At 57.6% G+C, this 19351-nt stretch overlaps 1 protein-coding gene across 4 annotated transcripts in view; it reads right to left on the bottom strand.

The window, feature by feature from the left end:
* ZNF142 (zinc finger protein 142) overlaps nt 1-19351 on the bottom strand; it is a 29039-nt gene that overhangs the window by 7263 nt on the left and 2425 nt on the right. For 3 of the 4 annotated variants that reach the window (XM_077829434.1, XM_077829432.1, XM_077829433.1), the window contains exons 2-7: nt 16779-17111; nt 15772-16485; nt 14165-14437; nt 11397-12209; nt 10457-10634; nt 1091-4328 (exon numbers count right to left, since the gene is read on the bottom strand). In XM_077829434.1, coding sequence (XP_077685560.1) covers nt 1091-4328; nt 10457-10634; nt 11397-12209; nt 14165-14437; nt 15772-16485; nt 16779-17061 — 5499 coding nt within the window. In that variant the 5' untranslated portion in view covers nt 17062-17111. Of the gene's footprint in view, nt 1-1090; nt 4329-10456; nt 10635-11396; nt 12210-14164; nt 14438-15573; nt 15714-15771; nt 16486-16778; nt 17112-19351 lie in introns of those variants that run through there. The other variant, XM_077829435.1, reaches the window with a different exon arrangement.

Genomic DNA, 19351 nt, shown 5'->3' with positions numbered 1-19351 from the left:
CTTGACCTCTTTGCTGAGGCGCTGTTAGATCCCCAGCCGACAGGCCTGAGGTCAGAGCTAGGGATTATTAGCATTTGTGGTGTACGATGCCCAGGGGCTGGTTGTTTTCAGCGCCAGGCTCTCAGCTCGGAGGTCCTCTCCCCCACAGCCAGGCCTGGGCACACTGCCCAGCCTAGCTCCTTCTCGGACTTTTCCCAGCGACGGGAACTGTTTGTTAGAGTAACGCTCGGCGCCTGCACACCATCCAAGCACCGGGCGCCCACTAACGCTGACCAGGCCTTCCTGCACCACGGGGGGCGAGGGGGAAGGGGATTCAGGATAGCCACCCCCCATTGCACAGATGGGGAGACTGAGGCCAAGAGGCAAGGCAACGGGACCAAGGCCATGAGGGGAATCCATGGCTGAGCCAGAATTAGAACTCGGGACTTCCCGACTCCCAGCACTCAGCTCAGTCCTCTAGGCCGTGCGGCCTCCTTAAGCACGTGGAATATCATCTCTCCCCCTCCCCAGCCTGACCTGGGGAACTACCCGTCTCACACAGGGCCATCCCCACTCTGTACGCTGTTACGAGCCGGCCATGGGCTGGTCCTTACGTGGGGACACGATATTTCCTGCAGTCCAGACACGCCAGCCCCTGCTCGGATCTCACTGACTGCCTGAGCACCGGGAAGCGTGTGTCTCGTGAGCAGCTCATGTCTGGGCAGTCTAATTCCTCCCACTGATGGGGCAAGGAAGGGCCTGACACTGGCCCAAGGGACTGTCCCAGCTAGGAGCTGGGCAGCCGCAGGCTGGGTGTTGCCCCAGGGGACACTCCCCACTACCCTGTCCTCGGGAGTGGGCGGCATCAGGCCAGGTGCTGCCCCAGGAGAAGGTCCCCGCTCCCGGCACCTGCAGGAGCCGGGCAGCAGCGGGCTGGGCGCTGCCCCAGGGGAAGTCCCCCACACCTGCAGGAGCCGGGCAGCAGCGGGCTGGGCGCTGCCCCAGGGGAAGTCCCCCACACCTGCAGGAGCCGGGCAGCAGCGGGCTGGGCGCTGCCCCAGGGGAAGTCCCCCACACCTGCAGGAGCCGGGCAGCAGCGGGCTGGACTCACCTTTAGGCGCGAGGGGTCAGCACAGGCGTACTTGCACAGATGACACTTGTACGGCTTCTCTCCGGTGTGGATCCTGATGTGCCACGTGATCTTCTGCTTGTTCTTGGTGGTGTAGTCGCAGTCGGAGCACTTGTAGACACGGGTGCCCCCGTGGCCCTTCACATGGTGGTCGAAGACCAGCTGGTGGTGGCAGGCGAAGTCGCAGAAGGGGCACTTGAGCGGCCTGTCCTGCGCCGTGGCGGGCTCGTGGCTCTCCACGTAATGGCGCACCAGCTGCTGCCGCTCCTTGGCGGCGAAGCTGCAGTGGTCGCAGCGGTGGCTGAAGTGCACCGTCTTGTGCTCCTCCAGCGCCTCCCGGCTGGCGAAGGTCTCCTTGCAGGCGCCGCACTCCAGGTGCGGGTGCTGCTTCTGGGCGTGGCACTTGAGCGTGGCCTCGCTGTGGCACACGAAGCTGCAGAGCGGGCAGCGGTGGGAGACCTTCTCCTCGTGCCGGCGCAGCACGTGCTGCTTGAGGGCCGTCTCGGAGCTGAAGCGGGCCTCGCAGCGCGCGCACGAGAACTTCAGCTCCCCGCGGTGGCAGCTGTTCACGTGGCGGGTGATGTCGTTCTGCAGGTAGCCGCTGTAGTCGCACAGGAGGCAGAAGTGCGTGGGCTTCTTCTCATGGACCCGCAGCTTGTGGATGCGCAGCTTGGAGTTGGTGCCGAAGGTCTGGCTGCAGACGCTGCAGGCGATTCGGCCCACCCCGGTGTGCAGCGACTTGTGGGCCTCCAGCCGGTAGCGCCGCGTGGTGCTGAAGTCGCAGTAGAGGCACTTGTGGGGCTTCACCCCCTCGTGCTTGATGCGGACGTGCTGGCGGAGGCAGCGGGCCTGCTTGCAGGTGAACTCACACTGCCGGCACTGCAGCTGCGGCCGCTTGCTGCAGTACGTGCGGTGAAGGGTGCGGTGCAGCCGCAGGGCAGTGGCCCCCTTGGAGGTGAAGGGGCAGGTGGGGCAGCGGAACTCATCCAGCTTGACACAGCCTCGCTTCTTGTGCGTCTTCATGGCCCGCTCCTGGTGGCACGTGAAGGGGCAGGTGGGGCAGGAGAAGCGCCGCCTCTTGCACCGGGCAGCTTTCCTGGCAGCCTTCACGCCCACGGCCTTGCTGGGCTGGCCCTTCCCTTTGCCAGCTGGGCTGGTCTCTCGGTGCCCATCCCGAGCCGCTCCTTCCTCCAGGGGCCTGGCGGGTGCGCTGCCTTCCTCTCCCGGAGGCCGGGAGGACTCCAGCTTGACGTGCTTTTCCAAGTGGTGGCTTCTCAGGGCCCGCCTGGACCGGAAGGCGCCTGAGCACAGGGAGCACCGGAACTGCTCCAGGCTCCGGCACCCGTCCTGCACGTGGGAGCTGATGGTGGAGACCCTGGAGCAGACGAAAGAGCAGGAGTTGCAGTGGAGCTTCCCCTGCTCCAGCCGGTATTTCTCAGGCAGGGACGGGCACTTGGCTTCCTCCACTTGGCCGTGATCTTCTGGCACAGGCAGTTCTGCCACCGTGCTCTCAGCTGCACCCTCAAGTGCCTTGCTGGGGGCTGGGCTGCCCGCCGACGGCACCTCGGGGAAGGGCCTGCTCGAGGAGGATGCTTTCACGGGCACCCGATCTAGCTCCCAGGGGGGCTCGGGAATGCTGCTCACTTCCCCTTCCTCCGAGCCTCCCGGGCCATGCTCCATGCCTGTGCTGCCAGGCTGCTCCTGAACGGCTGGCTTTAGAGGCTTGTTCTTTCTCAGGATCACGGGGCACTTCTTGAGGAGGTGGGTGTTGAGCCCCCGCTGCTGCTTAAAGCTGGCGCCGCAATCCCGGCACACCAGTGGGGTCTTCCGGCTCTGGCAGCCGGCTTTGACGTGCAGGGCCATGGACTTCTCCTTTCGCGTGATGTATGAGCACTTCTCACACTTGAAGATCTGGCTCTCCGACTGAACCACCAGCATCTGCACCCTCCCTTCTAAGACCAGCGTTTCCGCTTGCTCCTTGTCCTGCTTCCGGAGAGCTTTCAGCACCGACTCCGACTGCGGCCCCGCCTTGGCCTCGGTGCACGGGGAGGCTGGGTCTTCGGGGGCAGAAAAACGGCTCTGCTCAGCTGGCTTTATGATGCTAAACCAGGGCTCTTGCATACTGGCCTCTCTAGTCTCCGGCACGACGTCGGGGTCGGGGCACTGCCCATCACAGCAATCCTCGGGCCCCCGCTGAGGGTCCTTTTCATGGCTCTCTTCTGCACTCGCGGTACAGGCCATGCCACCAGCACTGCCCTCCAGCCTCTCCTGCCCTTGGACCTCCGGCTCTTCCTCAAAGTCAGGGACATCTTCAAGCCCGTTGTCATTCTCCTCCAGGACCAGCGCGTCCCGTGAGCTCAGAACGTCATAGGCTGGGTCCTTGCAGCTCAGGGTGTCTGCATTCTCTGGCTGGGCTGCCGGAGGCTCGCTGGCCCCGAGCCCCAGCACAGGGTCTGCCGAGACATCCAGCGTCTCCAAGTGCAACGTGCAGCTTTCAACAGCGTCGCCGGCATCATTCAGCATCCCCGAGTCCTCCGCCATTGCGGAAGCGGCCTGCACGTGGGAATCTTCCAGGGGGCCCACCTCGGTGGAAGGACCCCTCTCTTCCTCTGCCAGTCCTCGCGCCATCTCAGCGCTGCCTCCCAGCTGCCCAGTGACGTGGCCAAAGAGGGGCACAACGAAAGCCTGCTGAGAAGCCTCTTGCTGGGGTTCCAAGGCAGAGGGTTTGCTTTTCTGCCAGAGCTCCTTCCCAGACAGGGAGGAGTTGGAGTCGGACCTCAGAGCCACGCTGATGTCATAGTTCAGCAGCACATCCGCCGAGCTGATCTCCAGCTCCTTGCTGGCGTAGTTCTCCAGCCAGTCCTTGTCTCCGGGCACGTAGCCGTGGGCCTTGCGCTTGTGGAAGAAGAGGCTGGTGTTGCTGAAGGTGCAGTAGGAGCAGAGGGCGCAGCGGAACTCCTTCTGCTTGGTGTGCTTGCAGTTCTCGTGGTTGAGGAGGGCCTGCTTGTACTGGGTCTGGTAGCTGCAGTACCGGCACTGGAAGACGGGCACCTGGTAGTTCTGTGAGTGCTTCATCTGCACATGCTTCTGCAGCTCGTACTTGCGCTTGCAGGCGAAGCCGCACACCTCGCAGATCAGGCTCTTGCCCTGGTGGCGCAGTTTGTGGCTGCTCAGCTGGTCTGCCCGGTGGCAGCGGTACGAACACTGGTTGCACTGATACCTGCCAGAGACAACAGACACCGTCAGATGGCCTGAGCAGCGGGACGCAACTGCCACAGTGAGGCTGGGGAGAGCACCCGCTCCAGCGCAGCGCACCGGGGTTCACTTCAGGGTCAACCCACCTCCCCAGAAGGTGACAACAAGCGAAGGGGCATTTATTACGCTCTGGAGCCATCTCCTTGGGAGCGTGGGCCCTTGGCACCTCTCAGGATCAGGCCCTTTGTGCTGCCCTTCACGTCAATCCAGCCTGGGGATTCCCAGTTCCTTGGCACAGCCTCAGGGATTCCCCCCACTCCTGGTGGTCTCTGCTTCACCCTCACCAGTCTGGAGGCTTTGTAGTGGGATCACCAAACCATTTGGGCAAGGACTGTACTCTCTGCAGGGCCTGTTACCATTGTCCTTCAGCTGGCCACAGGAACAGCTGCTACGCCATGTGATGCACGCAGCCAGCGGCTGAGCCTTCTGTGACGCTGGCTCCTACCAAGGTCCCCATGTCTCAACTGAACACAGATAAATCCAGGGCTGGGACCAGTCTGGCTCCCCTGTGCGTTAGTGCTGGTAAGAGAGGCACTAGGGTTATAAGAATGGGTATAGTGTTTAGACGTTATTGAATTCTTGTGGGTGGCTGCCAGCGTTAATCTGTTATAATAGCTGTATGCTGTGTTGCAAGGTAATATCGGAGTGGTTATATTGTGAGCCTCTGTAAATCACCAGCCAGGAGAGAGACATTAACTAGTATGAACTGCTGGTCTCCAACAGAAGGTGTTTGTCCTTCCTAACAGGAAAGGCCCATCGACACGCGATGGACTATTGCGGGAAATTAAAGAGGACAAAAGACGTTTGTTGTTCTGCTCTCCTGTGTGTGAAGATGAGTCATGCAAGAGGATTCCTCTCATCAGCTGAGTTTGCAGCTCAGTTCACATGACAGGAGGGGGATAAAAACCCCAAACAAAAGGAACTAGGGATCTCTGTGCTACTTGGATTCAGGGGTGCAAGGTTTTTAGGTATAAGCAAGAGATTTCCAGCTGCTTAGCCTGGGTGAGCCCTAAAGGATATATAGGGCTTGCTCATTATAGAAACTTCTATTACTTTTTGAAACTTAAGATTGTTCTTCATTTATGCATGTATGTTCACCTGCTTTAACTTAGTAAAAAATTCTCTAATCTCCTTGTCCTATATAATAAATCTATACATAGTTTACTACAGGATTGGCTACAAGCATTATCTTTGGTGTGAGATCTAAGATGCAATTGACCTGGGAGTGTCACGGAGTCCCCGGGCGATGCTCTGGAACTGCTCCCTACGAGGCCAGGCAGGACTCTTGGGAAGTCTCCTCTCTGGGAGCAGACTGTCTGCAGGACACACAGCTCACACAACTTCCACCTTCCTGGGACTGACCTCGGAGCATTCAGCATCCTCTGCCCCTCCGTGCGCGTCCCACAGCGAGTCCGCTCAGGCGAGCTCCTGGGGAAGCCAGAGGGTCCTGCCCCCAAACTTCCCAGTCAGACGTGACTCTCAGCCAGCCAGTAAAACAGAAGGTTTATCAGACGACAGGAACACGGTCTAAAACAGAGCTTGTAGGTGCAGAGAACAGGACCGCTCAGCCGGGTCCATTTTGGGGGGCAGTGAGCCAGACAACCACGTCTGCACTTCACTCCATGTCCCCAGCAAGCCCCAAACTGACTCTCCCCTCCGGGCTTTGTCCCTTTCCCGGGCCAGGAGGTCACCGGATTCCTTTGTTCTCCAACACTTTAGCTCTCGCCTTGCAGGGGGGAAGGGCCCCGGCCATCAGTTGCCAGGAAACAGGGTGTTGGCCATTCTCTGTGTCCAGATCCCTGCACACACCTGCCCTCCTGGGCTCTGCAACGATCATACAGAACTGCATAGGAGAAACTGAGGCACCCCCACAATATTCAGAGGAAACATTAAGAAGTGTCCCGCTTTGTCACATCTCTCCCCCCTTCGAGACCGAACTGAGCAGGGTCACTTTAGCCGGTGACCTGGAGAAGTTCGAACCCACCAACGTTCCCATGGAAGCCCCAGCATCTCTCCCTTCCTTGGTGGGAGTTACATTAGGCCCTTCCAGTTTTACACCCTTCCAGTTTCATGCCCTCCCTTAGGTCAGGGGGTGGTCAATAGCACTCGCATGCCGCATGTAGGAAGGTTTATGCAGCCCGTGCCCTTTTGCCACCCCAAAACCCGTGGGAGTCAAACTGGGATCGGGTCTTCTCCCAGCGCTCCACTTTGGAGGGCTGCAATTCGGGCTCTCTTGGTTAAGAGCCCCCAGCTTGACCTGGGCCACATGCTGTTCACTTACAGAACTAGCATGGAGACATTCCTTTCTCAATAACCTTGTCTCCCCAACAAGCTGGCCAAACACAGCCACTTGGTTATAGGACGGTTTAACTTTCTTAACAGCTTTCACTTCATCCGAGACCTTCTCAAAGCTATCCACACTGGATCTTTCAACAGGAAAGTCAGTGGACCCATTCACAACAGAAAATTTCTTGCTGTTAGGAACTGAAACTTTCTTGATTAAATCACTTTCATACCCTTCAGTTGCAGTAAACTGCTTGCAAAGACTACCATGAGGATTCCTTTCCCTAGGGCTTTTCTATGCAACAATTCACCCCTCACAGAAATTCTGCTCTGACCCTCTTTCCCTAGGGCTTGCTCTAGAGGAACACTTTCCTGAGCAACAACAGACTCTTTCTGGGTCTCCCTTACATCCAGAATCACCTCTGGCCCATCCGGCGGATTCCTACACAATCCCCTTTCAGGCAAACTTACAGACTTCCTTTCAGGCAAACTTATAGACTTGCTAGATAAAAGGTCAGAAGCATTCTCCTTCCCTTTGCCACCCACAAGTTCAGGAATCTTTTCCCTCTTGCTACAGGTTTCCACACCCTCAGTAGGTAACACAATCACATCATCTTCATGCTCTCCTTGTGCCCTGGCTAGGATCTCACCCTGATTAGACAGAGTTGCTACAGCCTTTCCCAGCCACACACTAGCAATGGGCAAAATACAAGCACCAGAATTGTCTGGGCTCTGGGATTTTACATAGACACTAACTGGATACGACCTAGTTACAGGGCCATTCTCCCAAGCAGACACAAACTTAGGACCCTTCCCTTCCTGGGCTTTAGTTGAATCCAGAACCAGCTCTGAGACAACTGCACGACCCTCAACCATCACAGGCTGAAAGGGCCCTTCTGTCTGCTCCACAGACAAAGAAGAGCCGGACACACTTTCTCCTTTCCCAGACACACAGCTTGGGATCTCATTCCCCTGGTCCCAGCACACAAGGCTGGTCACAGACAACTGACAACTACAACAACAAGCTCCCTCCATAGGCAAGTCAATACCCCTGACAGACAGAGGCACGTTTCCTTCACTGTCCCAATTCTCCACCCACGTAACAGGTAAGGTCCAGGGACACTCATCTTCCACTCTCCTCGCCTTCCCACCCTGCTGACTAGACACAGCCATCAGCTCACAAGGCTGCCTAGGCTCATCCAAACTTTCCTTACCAAGCACCTTGCCACTCCCAACAGATCCTCTGCCCTGCCTGTGTCTCCCCCGACTCAGCTGGGGTCTCAGCTCCCACTGTGGGTCCGAGGGACCTGAACCCAGGAGACTCCAAACAGACATGTAGGTTGGGACCAGGAGTGGGAGCCTGTCCACCACCCCACCCATCTGGCTGACGGAGTCTATGGCCTTGGGACCCAGCAAGGGAGCTAGACACCAGGGCTTTTCCGCAGGGTCCCCCTGGTTCAAATCGCCAGCCTGCTCAAAGGCAGTGAGGTGGGCATCCACATCCCCCCACTCCTTAACCAGGGGCAGCAATTTAGTATCAAGGTTCCCTGCAGACTGACACCCTGGGGTCTATCCCCACTCACCCCTGGGAGGTCCCTTATGCCTCTCCGCTCCACCATCGCCAGTTCATGCTGCTGCTGCTTCTGCAGCTCTTTCTCAGGCTCTCGCTGTCTCTCACAGTCCTCTTGCTCTCTCGGACTCAGCTCCAATCCTGTCCGTCTCCGATCCCTTGATGGGGAACCCGATCGTGAAGACCCCCGTCTGGTCGGGGACAGGAGTCTTGGGGATACCTGGCTACCACTCCAGCTGCTCCCAGATCCTGCTATAGCCCCATTTGGAGCGGTCATCCTCCTCCAGCTGCACGATTAACTGTGCTCTGGTGAACTTTCCAATGTGCAACCCTCTCTTTCTGCACAGGGTTACAATGTCCTTCTTAAGGAGATGGTGACAGGCCATCACTCCGCTCTTCCCAAGTTGTTGTGGACTCACAGGCCTGTGTGCTCTCAGCTCCCCATGGTTTCCAGGGAGAACCCCTAGTGTGCCAGCCCTTCTTGAGGTCACCACCTCTTTGCCAGGGTTGAGCTGCAGACTCCTCTGCCCCTTGGACTGCTCGCTGCAATCCCCAGGGGAACCCTGTTACTGCAAAAGTCCTTCTCTCTCCCAGGGCCAAGCCGCAGGCTCCTCCGCCCCTGAGACTGCTCTCCGCAGTCCCCAGGGGGACCCCATTACTGCACAGTCCTTCTCGCTGGTCACACACTCTCAGGGGTTAACCGCCCCCAAAACCGCTCCTCTCTAAGCCTTCAGCACGCCTGGTCCTCGTCAATCCCCCTTTGTTTTACTGCTCCCCAGTCGCTTACTGCAGGAAGCACCATCCATGGGGTGCAGTACATCGCACCTCTGCCACCAGTTGTCACGGAGTCCCCAGGTGATGCTCTGGAACTGCTCCCTACGAAGCCAGGCAGGACTCTGGGGAAGTCTCCTCTCTGGGAGCAGCCTGTCTGCAGGACACACAGCTCACCCGGCTTCCACCTTCCTGGGTCTGACCTCGGAGCATTCAGCATCCTCTGCCCCTCCGTGCGCTTCCACCAGCGAGTCCGCTCAGGCAGGGCTCCTGGGGAAGCCAGAGGGTCCTGCCCCCCAACTTCGCAGTCAGACGGGACTCTCAGCCAGCCAGTAAAACAGAAGGTTTATTAGACGACAGGAACATGGTCTAAAACAGAGCTTGCAGGTGCAGAGAACAGGACCCCTCAGCTGGGTCCATTTTGGGGGGCAGTGAGCCAGACAACCATGTCTGCCCTTCACTCCTGGTCCCCAGCCAGCCCCAAACTGACTCCCCCTCCAGCCCCTCCTCCTCTGGGCTTTGTCCCTGTCCCGGGCCAGGAGGTCACCGGATTCCTTTGTTCTCCAACACTTTAGCTCTCGCCTTGCAGGGGGGAAGGGCCCAGCCATCAGTTGCCAGGAAACAGGGTGTCGGCCATTCTCTGTGTCCAGACCCCTGCACACATCTGCCCTCTAGGGCTCTGCAACGATCATACCCCCTTATCCCACCACCTAGATACTTAAGAACTGCCTAGGGGAAACTGAGGCACCCCCACACTATTCAGAGGAAACATTAAGAACAGTTCCGCTTCGTCACAGGGAGTAACCTGAATATTGCTGTGATTCGTGCTGTGAGAGACCAGCTATCACAAAGGCAGACTCACCTGGGTGGCGACGGACTGTCTGTGACTCCATGGTTGGAGTATTACAGCCCCTGAGGAGTTCAGACTTGATAATTGGTCGGTGAAAGCTAAGCACAGGACTCTCAGCCAATTTGCGGTGCGTGCCCTGCTTCCTGCCAGTGCCTGAGGTTGCTCCCCACACGTCGAGTTACTGCAGAGAGCAGTACGCACGATGCTGGCAGCATTCCAGCCCCCCGTAGGCCAGGAGGGGAATCTGGGCCTGGGAAGAGTCCTCAGCTCAGTGGGTGAGGATGCAGAACACTGGCCACTAAGCCAATGGTAGCCAGGCAGGCTCTGCCCATCCCAGAGCTGCAGTGGCCCAACAGACATCCCTAATTTGCAATAAATGGAACAGGCTGCAGCCTCCCTGGACCTGCCACCCACAGCGCCTACAGATCTCAGCATCGGAAACAGCCAGGCCTTGTGGATCGAGAGGGAGCATCAGATGCAGGGACCTGCCGTCTCCACAGGCTGCCTTTGGGACGCCCTGAGCTAAGCGACCAGCCCTGCCCTCTTTATGGGGATTTGCCGTTGACAGGAGAGAGGAGCCGACTGGCTGTCGCCGGACGGGTGACCCGGCGGCACGTACCTGAGGTCTCCGGTGTGCTTCCTCATGTGCACGTTCAAGTAGTGCTTCCACTTGGTGACGTACCCGCACTCGGTGCACATGTAGTTCTTGTCGCTGGAATGGGTGAGCATGTGCTTGGACAGGTAGCTCACGTCCCGGCAGGTGAAGTCACATAGCTCACACTTGTGAGGCTTTTCCCCTAGTGACAGGGGAGAGAGAGAATCTATTCACCTGGGGTAGAGAGAGCCCATAACTTCACACGCCCCCTCCCGCCCCACATCTCAGCACCACTGCTCTCGCTGGCCGGCGACCTGCCCACCAGCCCCTCCCACAGGCCTCCTCTGAGGGAGCGTGCAAGGCACCAGCTCCTCTCGTTTGTGTGACCTGCTGTCGCCTTGGCTCCTGTGAGAACCAGCCCAAATCCCTTCACCTCTCCTCAAGCTCAGATCGGGCACCGGCCTCTGCTGCAGAGCTGCCAGGGCAATGACCCACCTGCCCACCACGGGACGGGGCCCGGCCTGCCACGCTGCACTGCAGACAGGTCTGACGAGAACCACACCCAGGAACAGCATGGTGGTCTTGCCTTGGTATTCTGTCCCTCTGGCAGTGCAATCTGCCAGCTTAAGGCTCTTACTCAAGGATATAGAGCTGGGAGTGGAACGAGGGAGTCCTGACTCCCAGCACCCCCTGCTGTAACCACTACATCCCACTCCCCTCCCAGAGCTGGGGGTAGGACCCAGGAGTCCTGACTCCTCGCCCCCCTGCTCTAACCACTGGATCCCACTCCCTCCCAGAGCTGGGGGTAGGACCCAGGAGTCCTGACTCTGTTCCACGCTCTAACCATTAGTTCACATTCCCACCTGGTGGAGCAGCACACCACAGCTGATCGACCCCCCAGAAAAGCAGCGCAATGGGGAAGCCGAGAGGCTGTTGGTCCCTGCCAGCCGGCGAGGCGACTCACCTGTGTGCAGCAGCATGTGGCGGATGAGCACCCTCTTGTGCGCCGTGGCAAAGCTGCACTCGGCACACTTGTGGATCTTCTCGTTGGCATGCATCTTCCCCACGTGGTCGTGGAACTCCACGGGGTTGAAGGTGGCGTAGGGGCAGAAGCCGCACTGCAGCTGCTCACTGCCGGGGTGCCCTTGCTTCTTGTGCTTGCGGAAGACGTGCTTGTTGGAGCAGACAAAGTCACACTGCTGGCAGTGGAAAGCGTAGTGGGTTTTGCGGTGGGCTTCCATGGCCTCGGCCGTGCCGAAGAGCAAGGAGCAGGCGTGGTACTTGCACTCCACTGCCTTGATGCCGTGGGCCTCCTTGAGGTGGCGGATGAACTCCTTGCGGTCTTCACTGCAGTAGCCGCAGTCGCCCTGGAAGCAGCTCAGCCTCTTGGGCTCGGCCTTGTGGGTCTTCAGGTGCTCCTTGAGGGCCTGGCTGAGCCGGAAGGTCTCCTGGCAGACGGGGCAGGCGTAGACGTCGGAGTAGAAGTTGGAGATGTTCTCGTGCATGCTGGCCATGTGGCGGTTGAGGGCGTTCTTCTCCACCGAGCTGTAGTGGCAGAGCGGGCAGCGGTGAGCTTTCTCCCCTGTCTCGCGCAGCATGTGGATTTTCAGCTTGCTCTTGCTGGTGAAGTACTTCTGGCAGTTGGGGCACTGCAGGCTGGGGTCTGGGAAGTGCAGGTGCAGGTGCTCCACCAGGTGCGTCCGCTTCTTGAAGCACCGTTTGCACTCTGGGCACATGTGGGTTTTGAAGAGGTATTCGGAGCCCTCCGCTACATCCCCTGCGAAGGAAACCATCCCCGGTCAGCCCGGAGCCAACACACAACAGAGCACGGAGAGCTGCCAGGTCAGACCCAGCAGGGACAGGAGTAAGTGGCCCTAGTGAGGGGGAACTGCAGAGTGAAGGTGCAGGAAGAGACTCTCTCCTGCAGAGGTCCCTGAGGATGGGAGACTCCAGGTGGGAAGCCCAGGAGTCATAGTTGGGTAGAAAGCCCTGGCTGGAAGTGTTGCCTCCCTTCCCTGAGCCTGTGGTCATCTGGACAATAAATGGAGCCCAGAACCAAAGGCTCATTAGGTGTGGCTGATCATCCCTGGGGAGGAAGCCAGCCTCACTCAGGCACGTCAACAGCAAACCCTGCGCTTGGAGCCAGCCGCTGCCTGCAGACACCTGCATTACTGGCTGCATGGATGCCAGCCCCCAAGCGATTTCCACTTCTCGCCACACAAAGCTCACTAACTCCGCCGATGCTGACCTGCCGCCCGAAGCCACGTCTGGAGCAAGAGGGGACCAGCCTACCTTCTTCAGCCAACCCACTGCCCCTGCTACACCTGAGTCGAGAAGCAGCAGCCCAGCATTAAAGCATTTGGGTGTTGGACCTTTGCTAACATCTGCCTCCAATGGGCTTGGGCCCTGCTGAGCTGGCTCGGGCCGCATCAGGCAGCCACCTGTTATGCAGCCAGAAGGAGGAGCTAGGACCAGGCTTCACTCACTCTACGCTTCTTTTCACAGATCAAATGAAGGTTGGTGTGAAAACCAGCACTATGAATCTCCCGGTGTGCTTAGATTCCCAGAGTTAAGGACAGAAGGGGCCATTAGATCATCGAACCTGAGTCCTGTTTACCACAGGCCATTACATTTCACCCCGTTATCCCTCTGCAGAGCCCAGTAACATGTCTGGCTAAAGCATCTTCCAGAAAGGCAGCCAGGCCGCTCTAAAGCTGGTGAATCCCCCATTCCCCAGGGGAGTTTGTTCTCGAGGTTAATCGCCCTCGCGGCTAACAATTTGTGCCTAATTTCTCATTGGAATTTGTCTGGCTGTCACTTGGACAAAGCTGTGGCTTCACAGACACACCACTCACAGGCACCATCCCAGACTGGCTTTGATCTCACTTTCAGAACCGTAACAGCTCCTGGGGCTGGATTAACTGGGGAGCCAACATGCTCTGCCTCTGTGGCCCGCAAGGCTCGCTTCTCTGCGGAGAGAATCCAGGACAGCTGCTGGGATTGTAATGGTCCTGCTTGCAGGGTCATCACACCTTCCAGCGGATGGGTCAGCAGGAATCCACGGCTCCTCTGGGATTTCTGCATTGGCCTGGCCCAGCTCACCCTCTGCATCCGGCAGCACAACAGTACCGTCCCTTTTCTTGGGGCACAGGGCTGGTCAGCCTAGAGCAGACCACTTGGCCCATCAAACCCAGGATCTTGCCTACCACAGAAGCTAGTGGCCAATACTTCATAGCAAAGTGAAGCCCAGCATAATGCTCTTGGGAAGGACTCCAGCGGGGAAACCCTTCCTGACCATATGCATTTGGATTGATTGTCCCTATTATAGGAAATGTGACCAAGTATTATTGCTAACTAAATTATCCAGCCCCTCTTCACAAAGCAGGTACTCCGGCGTATCCTCTTAGGCACGCTGACTGGGTATGGCGTAAAGCGACGGTTCACCGTACACTCTTTGTTCCCAGTGCCATTTGATCTTTGTTCCCATTGCCATTGTGATCTTTGTTCCCATCATGCCCTTGGAAATCCCCCAAACATCAGCCAAGTCTCCTCCAGCTCTTCTGCTTTCCTAGATAAATAACCCACAATCTCATGTCCTCTGCCCGACATGCCCACACTGCCCACTGCACACTGGCCTTCGTCACCCAGCTCTGGTGTGCGCCGGCTAGTGGAAGTTCTGCCCGCCAGCTCCCGGACCAGTCACGTCGGTCACGTGTCAATGGGGTGCCCTACCTTTGACCTGCTGGGCCCGAGGTGCCTTGGCTTTCTTAGAAGCCACCTTCTCATTTCCTTTGGCTTCTGCCTCACAGGCGCTCTCTTCCTCTTCCTCCTCCAGCGATTCATCACCGGTGCTCTCAGAGTTTTCTTCCTCTGCTGGCAGTCTCGGACCCTCGTCAGATGCTTCCCTGGTGCCACCAGACACACCGTGGCCAGCCGCCTGCTCTTCTGCTTCCCAGCTGGTCTGATCGAGGGAATTCTCTGCCTCCTCCACCGTTTCCCCGGCAGCTGCAAAAGGGAAAGGAAAGGGTTAATCTTCTTTGGCGCCCAACAAATCCAGGACCCAACCCCCCCTTGTGGAGATGCCCATGACCCAAACCAAGGATCTCGGCAGGAGCCTAAGGACCACACTCAGCTAGCATGGAACAGAGCTGAGTGCAGCCATCCACACCTTTCATATGGGCCTCCGGCTCAAACCACAGGCGCCAGCATGCCGTACAGCCTGGCTGTGCAGATCCAATGGAGCGCTGCATGCTGGGACTTGTAGTCTCCAAGCACTGCTCACTTGGCTGAGAGCAACGACCATCGTTCTATCCCCGTAGAAAGCAGCTGGGAATTTTGGTTCTTCAGGGGTTTATTCCCCTGGACGAAGCTCAGCCCAGCAGCAGCACCTGCTTTTTAGGGATGATCCAGATTTGTTTTCTCCCAGCCTGCAGTTCCAGTTGCAGCACTTTTAGCCATAAAGCTTCCCTTCAGGTCGGCTGCATGAACTCTGCAACCTCCCAAGCCAGCCGCACCCAGGGGAAAGCACCAGAGCTCAGGAGGGACCCGCTCTTTGAAAGCTCAGCGATCAAGGGTCAAGCAGCCCCTGCTGAAACTTGACCCTGGCATCTTCCCCTGCCCTATCAGCACCTTCTGGGCTGCTGGGCTTCTCTCGCGTTAATGGGGACGCGCACAAGCAGCTGGCCACTGGACCAACCCAAAGAGGACAGGGAAGGACCACGCAACACTCGGCCCTGCTGCCGCACCTCCTATCGGAGGGACCCCACCTGCTTTGCGGATGCCAAGTCCCCGCTCCTGGGTGGTGGGTCAGGAGCATGACCCCCATTTTACAGCTGAGGACACCGAAGCACAAAGAGGAAGCGACCTGTTCAGTCGCAGTGAGTCAGTCTCAGAGCTGGGGGATGAACGCAGGAGTTCTCCCTCTCTCCTACCCTAGCGAATGAGCAACACAGCTGTCCTACCCATCTGCATCTGGGGAGAGGAGCCGCTTTTGAGTGACTAACAGCACAGGAGGGGCGTCGATCGCCTACCCCCGGATCACTGGGAAGTCATTACACACACCCCATGCCCTGTGTCCAGAGAGCTCCACCCAGCAGGCCAGCTTAGCTCAGCAGCGACCGCTCACGCCACTGCAATCTCACCCCTGTAGGAAGTAGCCAGTGGCAGTGAGGGGCCCCCCTTGTCGGTAGGCTGAGCTCCCCTGGCAGCCCTAGGGCTGAGGCACCTGGGTAGGGGCAAGGTGGGGAGCTTGCCCTTTTGCCAGCCACTGTGTCTGTCCTGTAGCCAGAGGGCTCTCAATCCGCCCCATTCCCCCCTGTTCCCCTGGGCTCTGCAGGTACCGCAGCACAGACGCAGGTGCTTGCTGGGGACTTGCCCGGCCAGGGCAGTGAAGTCGCACTTGCAGGTCGCCTCCATCCGCCCTGGCTCTGCGCGGAGCTCCACTCCCACCCTGCTCTCCGGCGAATGGCTCTGTGTGTGCTGCCTGAAGAGCTTGGCGTTGGAGCAGACGAAGTCACAGCGGCTGCAGTGGAAGGGAAAATGACTCCTGTGATGTAGCTTCATGTCCTGGCAGCTCCGGAACAAGAGCGGGCAGGCACGGTAGGCGCAGGAAACTGGGGTCACCTTGTGGGCGCGCCGCAGGTGCCCGCGCAGCTGCTTGCGGTCCTCCGGGGTGAAGTGGCAGCCCTTTTCAGGGCATGCCAAGGCCCCCTGGGTACTGCGATGGGTCTTAAAATGCTCCTTGAGCTCACTGGGCAGCACAAACTCCCCCCTGCAAACGGGGCACAGCAGTCGCTCAGCAGCAGAGCCAAGGTCCCCGCCCTGCCCGCTCGCTCCTGGCAAGCTCTGCGCTGGCTCCTGGCAGACAGCTGGTTCTCCTCTGCATTCGCTGGGCAGGGCCGGCAGCTCCCCCGGAAGTTGGGGGAGACCAGGAAGCTCCAGGTGCTCAGGGGCTGCTAACGTGATGCACTGGTGCTGGGTCAGCAGGCTGGGGTCAGAGAAGCTCTGGCCACACCTCTGGCAGAAATACAGCTCAACCACTTTGACCAAGACCTCTGTGGGAGGAGAGAGAGAGAGAGCGCGTGTCAAACAGCTGCAATCGAGATCTGGAGCCTTTTGCCTGGGTGGCACTCACAGCGAGTGGTGGTGGGGGTGGTCACGGGGAGACACATCCACACAACCTGCCCCACAAGACTGGCTGGAGCATCATGTCTGCTCTTCCAGACAGAAGGGACTAAAGAACTAGCCTTGGCCTCCCTGACACATGGGCGGGTGGCATGGCAGGGGGACGCCCCCCTGGGAGGATCTTTGATCCTCGTATAGTGCTGCCCCCTCAATGTGGCCATACCTGTGGTGTTGCCTGGACTGCTCAGAGACACATTGCCTGCCACAGCCTCTACAAATATTTCCACCTCAGCTGCTTCGGCATGAGCTCCGTCCCCAGCCATGGACGCATCCGTCAGCAACAAGCTCTGTCCCACAGTCAACGGGGAAGTCCCTGCCACGCAGTCATTGGAGGCCCCCTGACTTCCTCCGGTTCCTGCCTCTCCCGAGGTGGGCAACAGCAGCCCTGGGCACAGGGCATCCATCTCTCCTCCGGCAGGCTCTGCAGCCACCACTTCTGCGCTCATTTCCTTTCACTCACCAACCTGCACCGGGCTGCAGAGGAGTAAATCTCTTTCTGAAAAGATACAGACAAGGTGACACAGCCGGACTGCCAGCACTGAAAGGGCTCGAGGGCACAGGACTCCAGAGATGCCTCCTTTTAAGGTATGAGCTTTTCAGGAGACACTAAGTAACAGTCTGCAAAAGAGACGTGATTTTGGGGGCCCACCCTGAGGTGTTGTAAATGGGCTTGATTTTTAGAAGTGTTCTCGGGGTGAAAACCAGGCCTCTTCTTGTAAGGTGACTCAGGTTGGATACCCAATATCGACGTGCTCGAAATTCCAATCTCTTTTTAAAAGCTTGGCTAAAGTTCTTACCCGTCATTAATAATGTATATTTTTTAATTGGAACAATAACTATTACTAGCCCAAAGGACTTCAAAGCATTTGCAGACCTACAGGCTGATGCCCAAGGCAAACACTCAGATCACTTCACTTCACAGAGAAATGCAGCTACCTCTGGAGCGGCATGACACAGCTATTTAACAGCTCGCAGCAACAGAATGCAGTGGTGTAAGCCAGGATGTGAGGAATTCTGGGTGCAGCTGAAATGCTGCGAGGATTGTAGAGATACATGAGCGAAACTAGACGACTAAGTCGCCTGCTTGTCTGTTTCCCTTCTGCATCATGAGCAAGATGCTCTCTGATGAAGAAGGATGGGATGAACGCAAGGAAGGAGGAGTCGTAAGAACACTAGAATGACCAGACCAGGACATAGGACAAACATCTTGCCTCTTCCAAGAAGTGCCAAGGTGTCCTTTAATGATTGCAGGGAACTCAGTTTTACATCTCAGCCCAGAAGCGGCCCCAGCCCCTTTTGTGGGGACTGGAGTTGGACAAGAGCCCCCCCCGCTGAACCACAACCAGCTCCCACAGCTCCTAGGCCTCCTCCACCACCCTCTGCCTCAAGCTGGCTTTGTTTAGGGCGATCAGATGGGTTCACTGCAAGACTTAAACATCCAACTCAATTTTGAACGAGTCAATATGCTGGTGACTCATTTATACCACTCATTCAGTCACTCTGGGACAGGGACTAGACAGGTCAGTTTTACCTGACGATTTTGTGCTCCCCCATCATTCTGTCTGTCTCCACCTGTTGCCTCTTGTCTTATGCTTGGATGGTCAACTCTTTGGGACAGGGATGGTCTTTTTATTCTGTGTACATACAATGCCTAGCGCCATGGGGGCCATATCTGGAGCTCCTAGGCGCTATCACGATATAAACAGCCAGAGGATGAGGTATGAGCGCAGAACTGTAGCAGGATTAGAGATGAAAAAGGCTTCCTCAGCTCCACTCCCCCTTGGCCAAGCTAGTCTATTCTTCAGCGTTTTGGCCAGTCCAGCTGTAATGCCCCAGGCAATGGGGCAAAGCACTGATCTGTGCTATCGAAAGCTACACCTGACCAGCGGTCCTCTCTTATCCCCCCCTCGGTCCCTCCTATTCTCTGCCTGTGGCACATAACAGCATAGTCCCCTGTGGGCTGGAATACTTTGGTCTCATTTCAGCTGTAGAGTTTGTGTGCGGGTGCTGTTGGCCATGTGTGATATACCGGAGGTTAGGCTATAAGATCCCTTCTGGCCTTAATCTCTCTGACCTCCATCAGGTTCTCTCTCATACACAGATCTTATTACACAGAATCCAGGTCTGTGACACTGTATGGGTTTTATCCTGCCACCCAGCACTGTAGTTTCTGAGCAGCTTCCATGTAAAATCAGGAGAATTAGAGAAGTCCCAAGTGAATTTCATGGGTTCTCTGGTGCATCTCCCTCTGCTTGGTGTAGATTTGGAGGTTTTAAGATTTTATTCATTTCCTCTTTTATTACTGTTGTTGGCAGGGGCATACGGGGTAGAAGGGGTTGGGGGTGTCAGTCCCATGGTGGGAAGGCTTTTTGGTAGCAATGCTCAGCCTTCTATCCCCCCTTTCCAATCCCCTGCCAAAGAACCTTGCTGGGAGCCAGGCAAGTCTAGACCAGTCCTCAGTACTGCCTCTTCTGCTAGTGCAAAGGATTAGCCTGACCCTGGTGCCTGCATTGCCCAGGTGGGCTTAGCAATGGCCTGCCACTCACCAAGTCACTCTCCTCAGTAACCTCGCCAGTGGCACCAGATGTGCCAAGCAGCAGGGCCTGCTGCTCCCACTGGCATGGCTCAAGAGCTGTCGGTCGGTTGGGTTACCAGTCCCATGAATAATGAGGCTGTTTCCAGGGTATGGGTGGCATCTGAACATACAACTCTCTCTCACCCCCACACCTAAGTTCA

The sequence above is a fragment of the Eretmochelys imbricata genome, chromosome 11 (assembly GCF_965152235.1).
Source record: "Eretmochelys imbricata isolate rEreImb1 chromosome 11, rEreImb1.hap1, whole genome shotgun sequence".
Taxonomy (NCBI): domain Eukaryota; kingdom Metazoa; phylum Chordata; order Testudines; family Cheloniidae; genus Eretmochelys; species Eretmochelys imbricata.
Note: the sequence above shows the minus strand (reverse complement) of the source record. Positions and strands in the feature narration are given on the sequence as shown.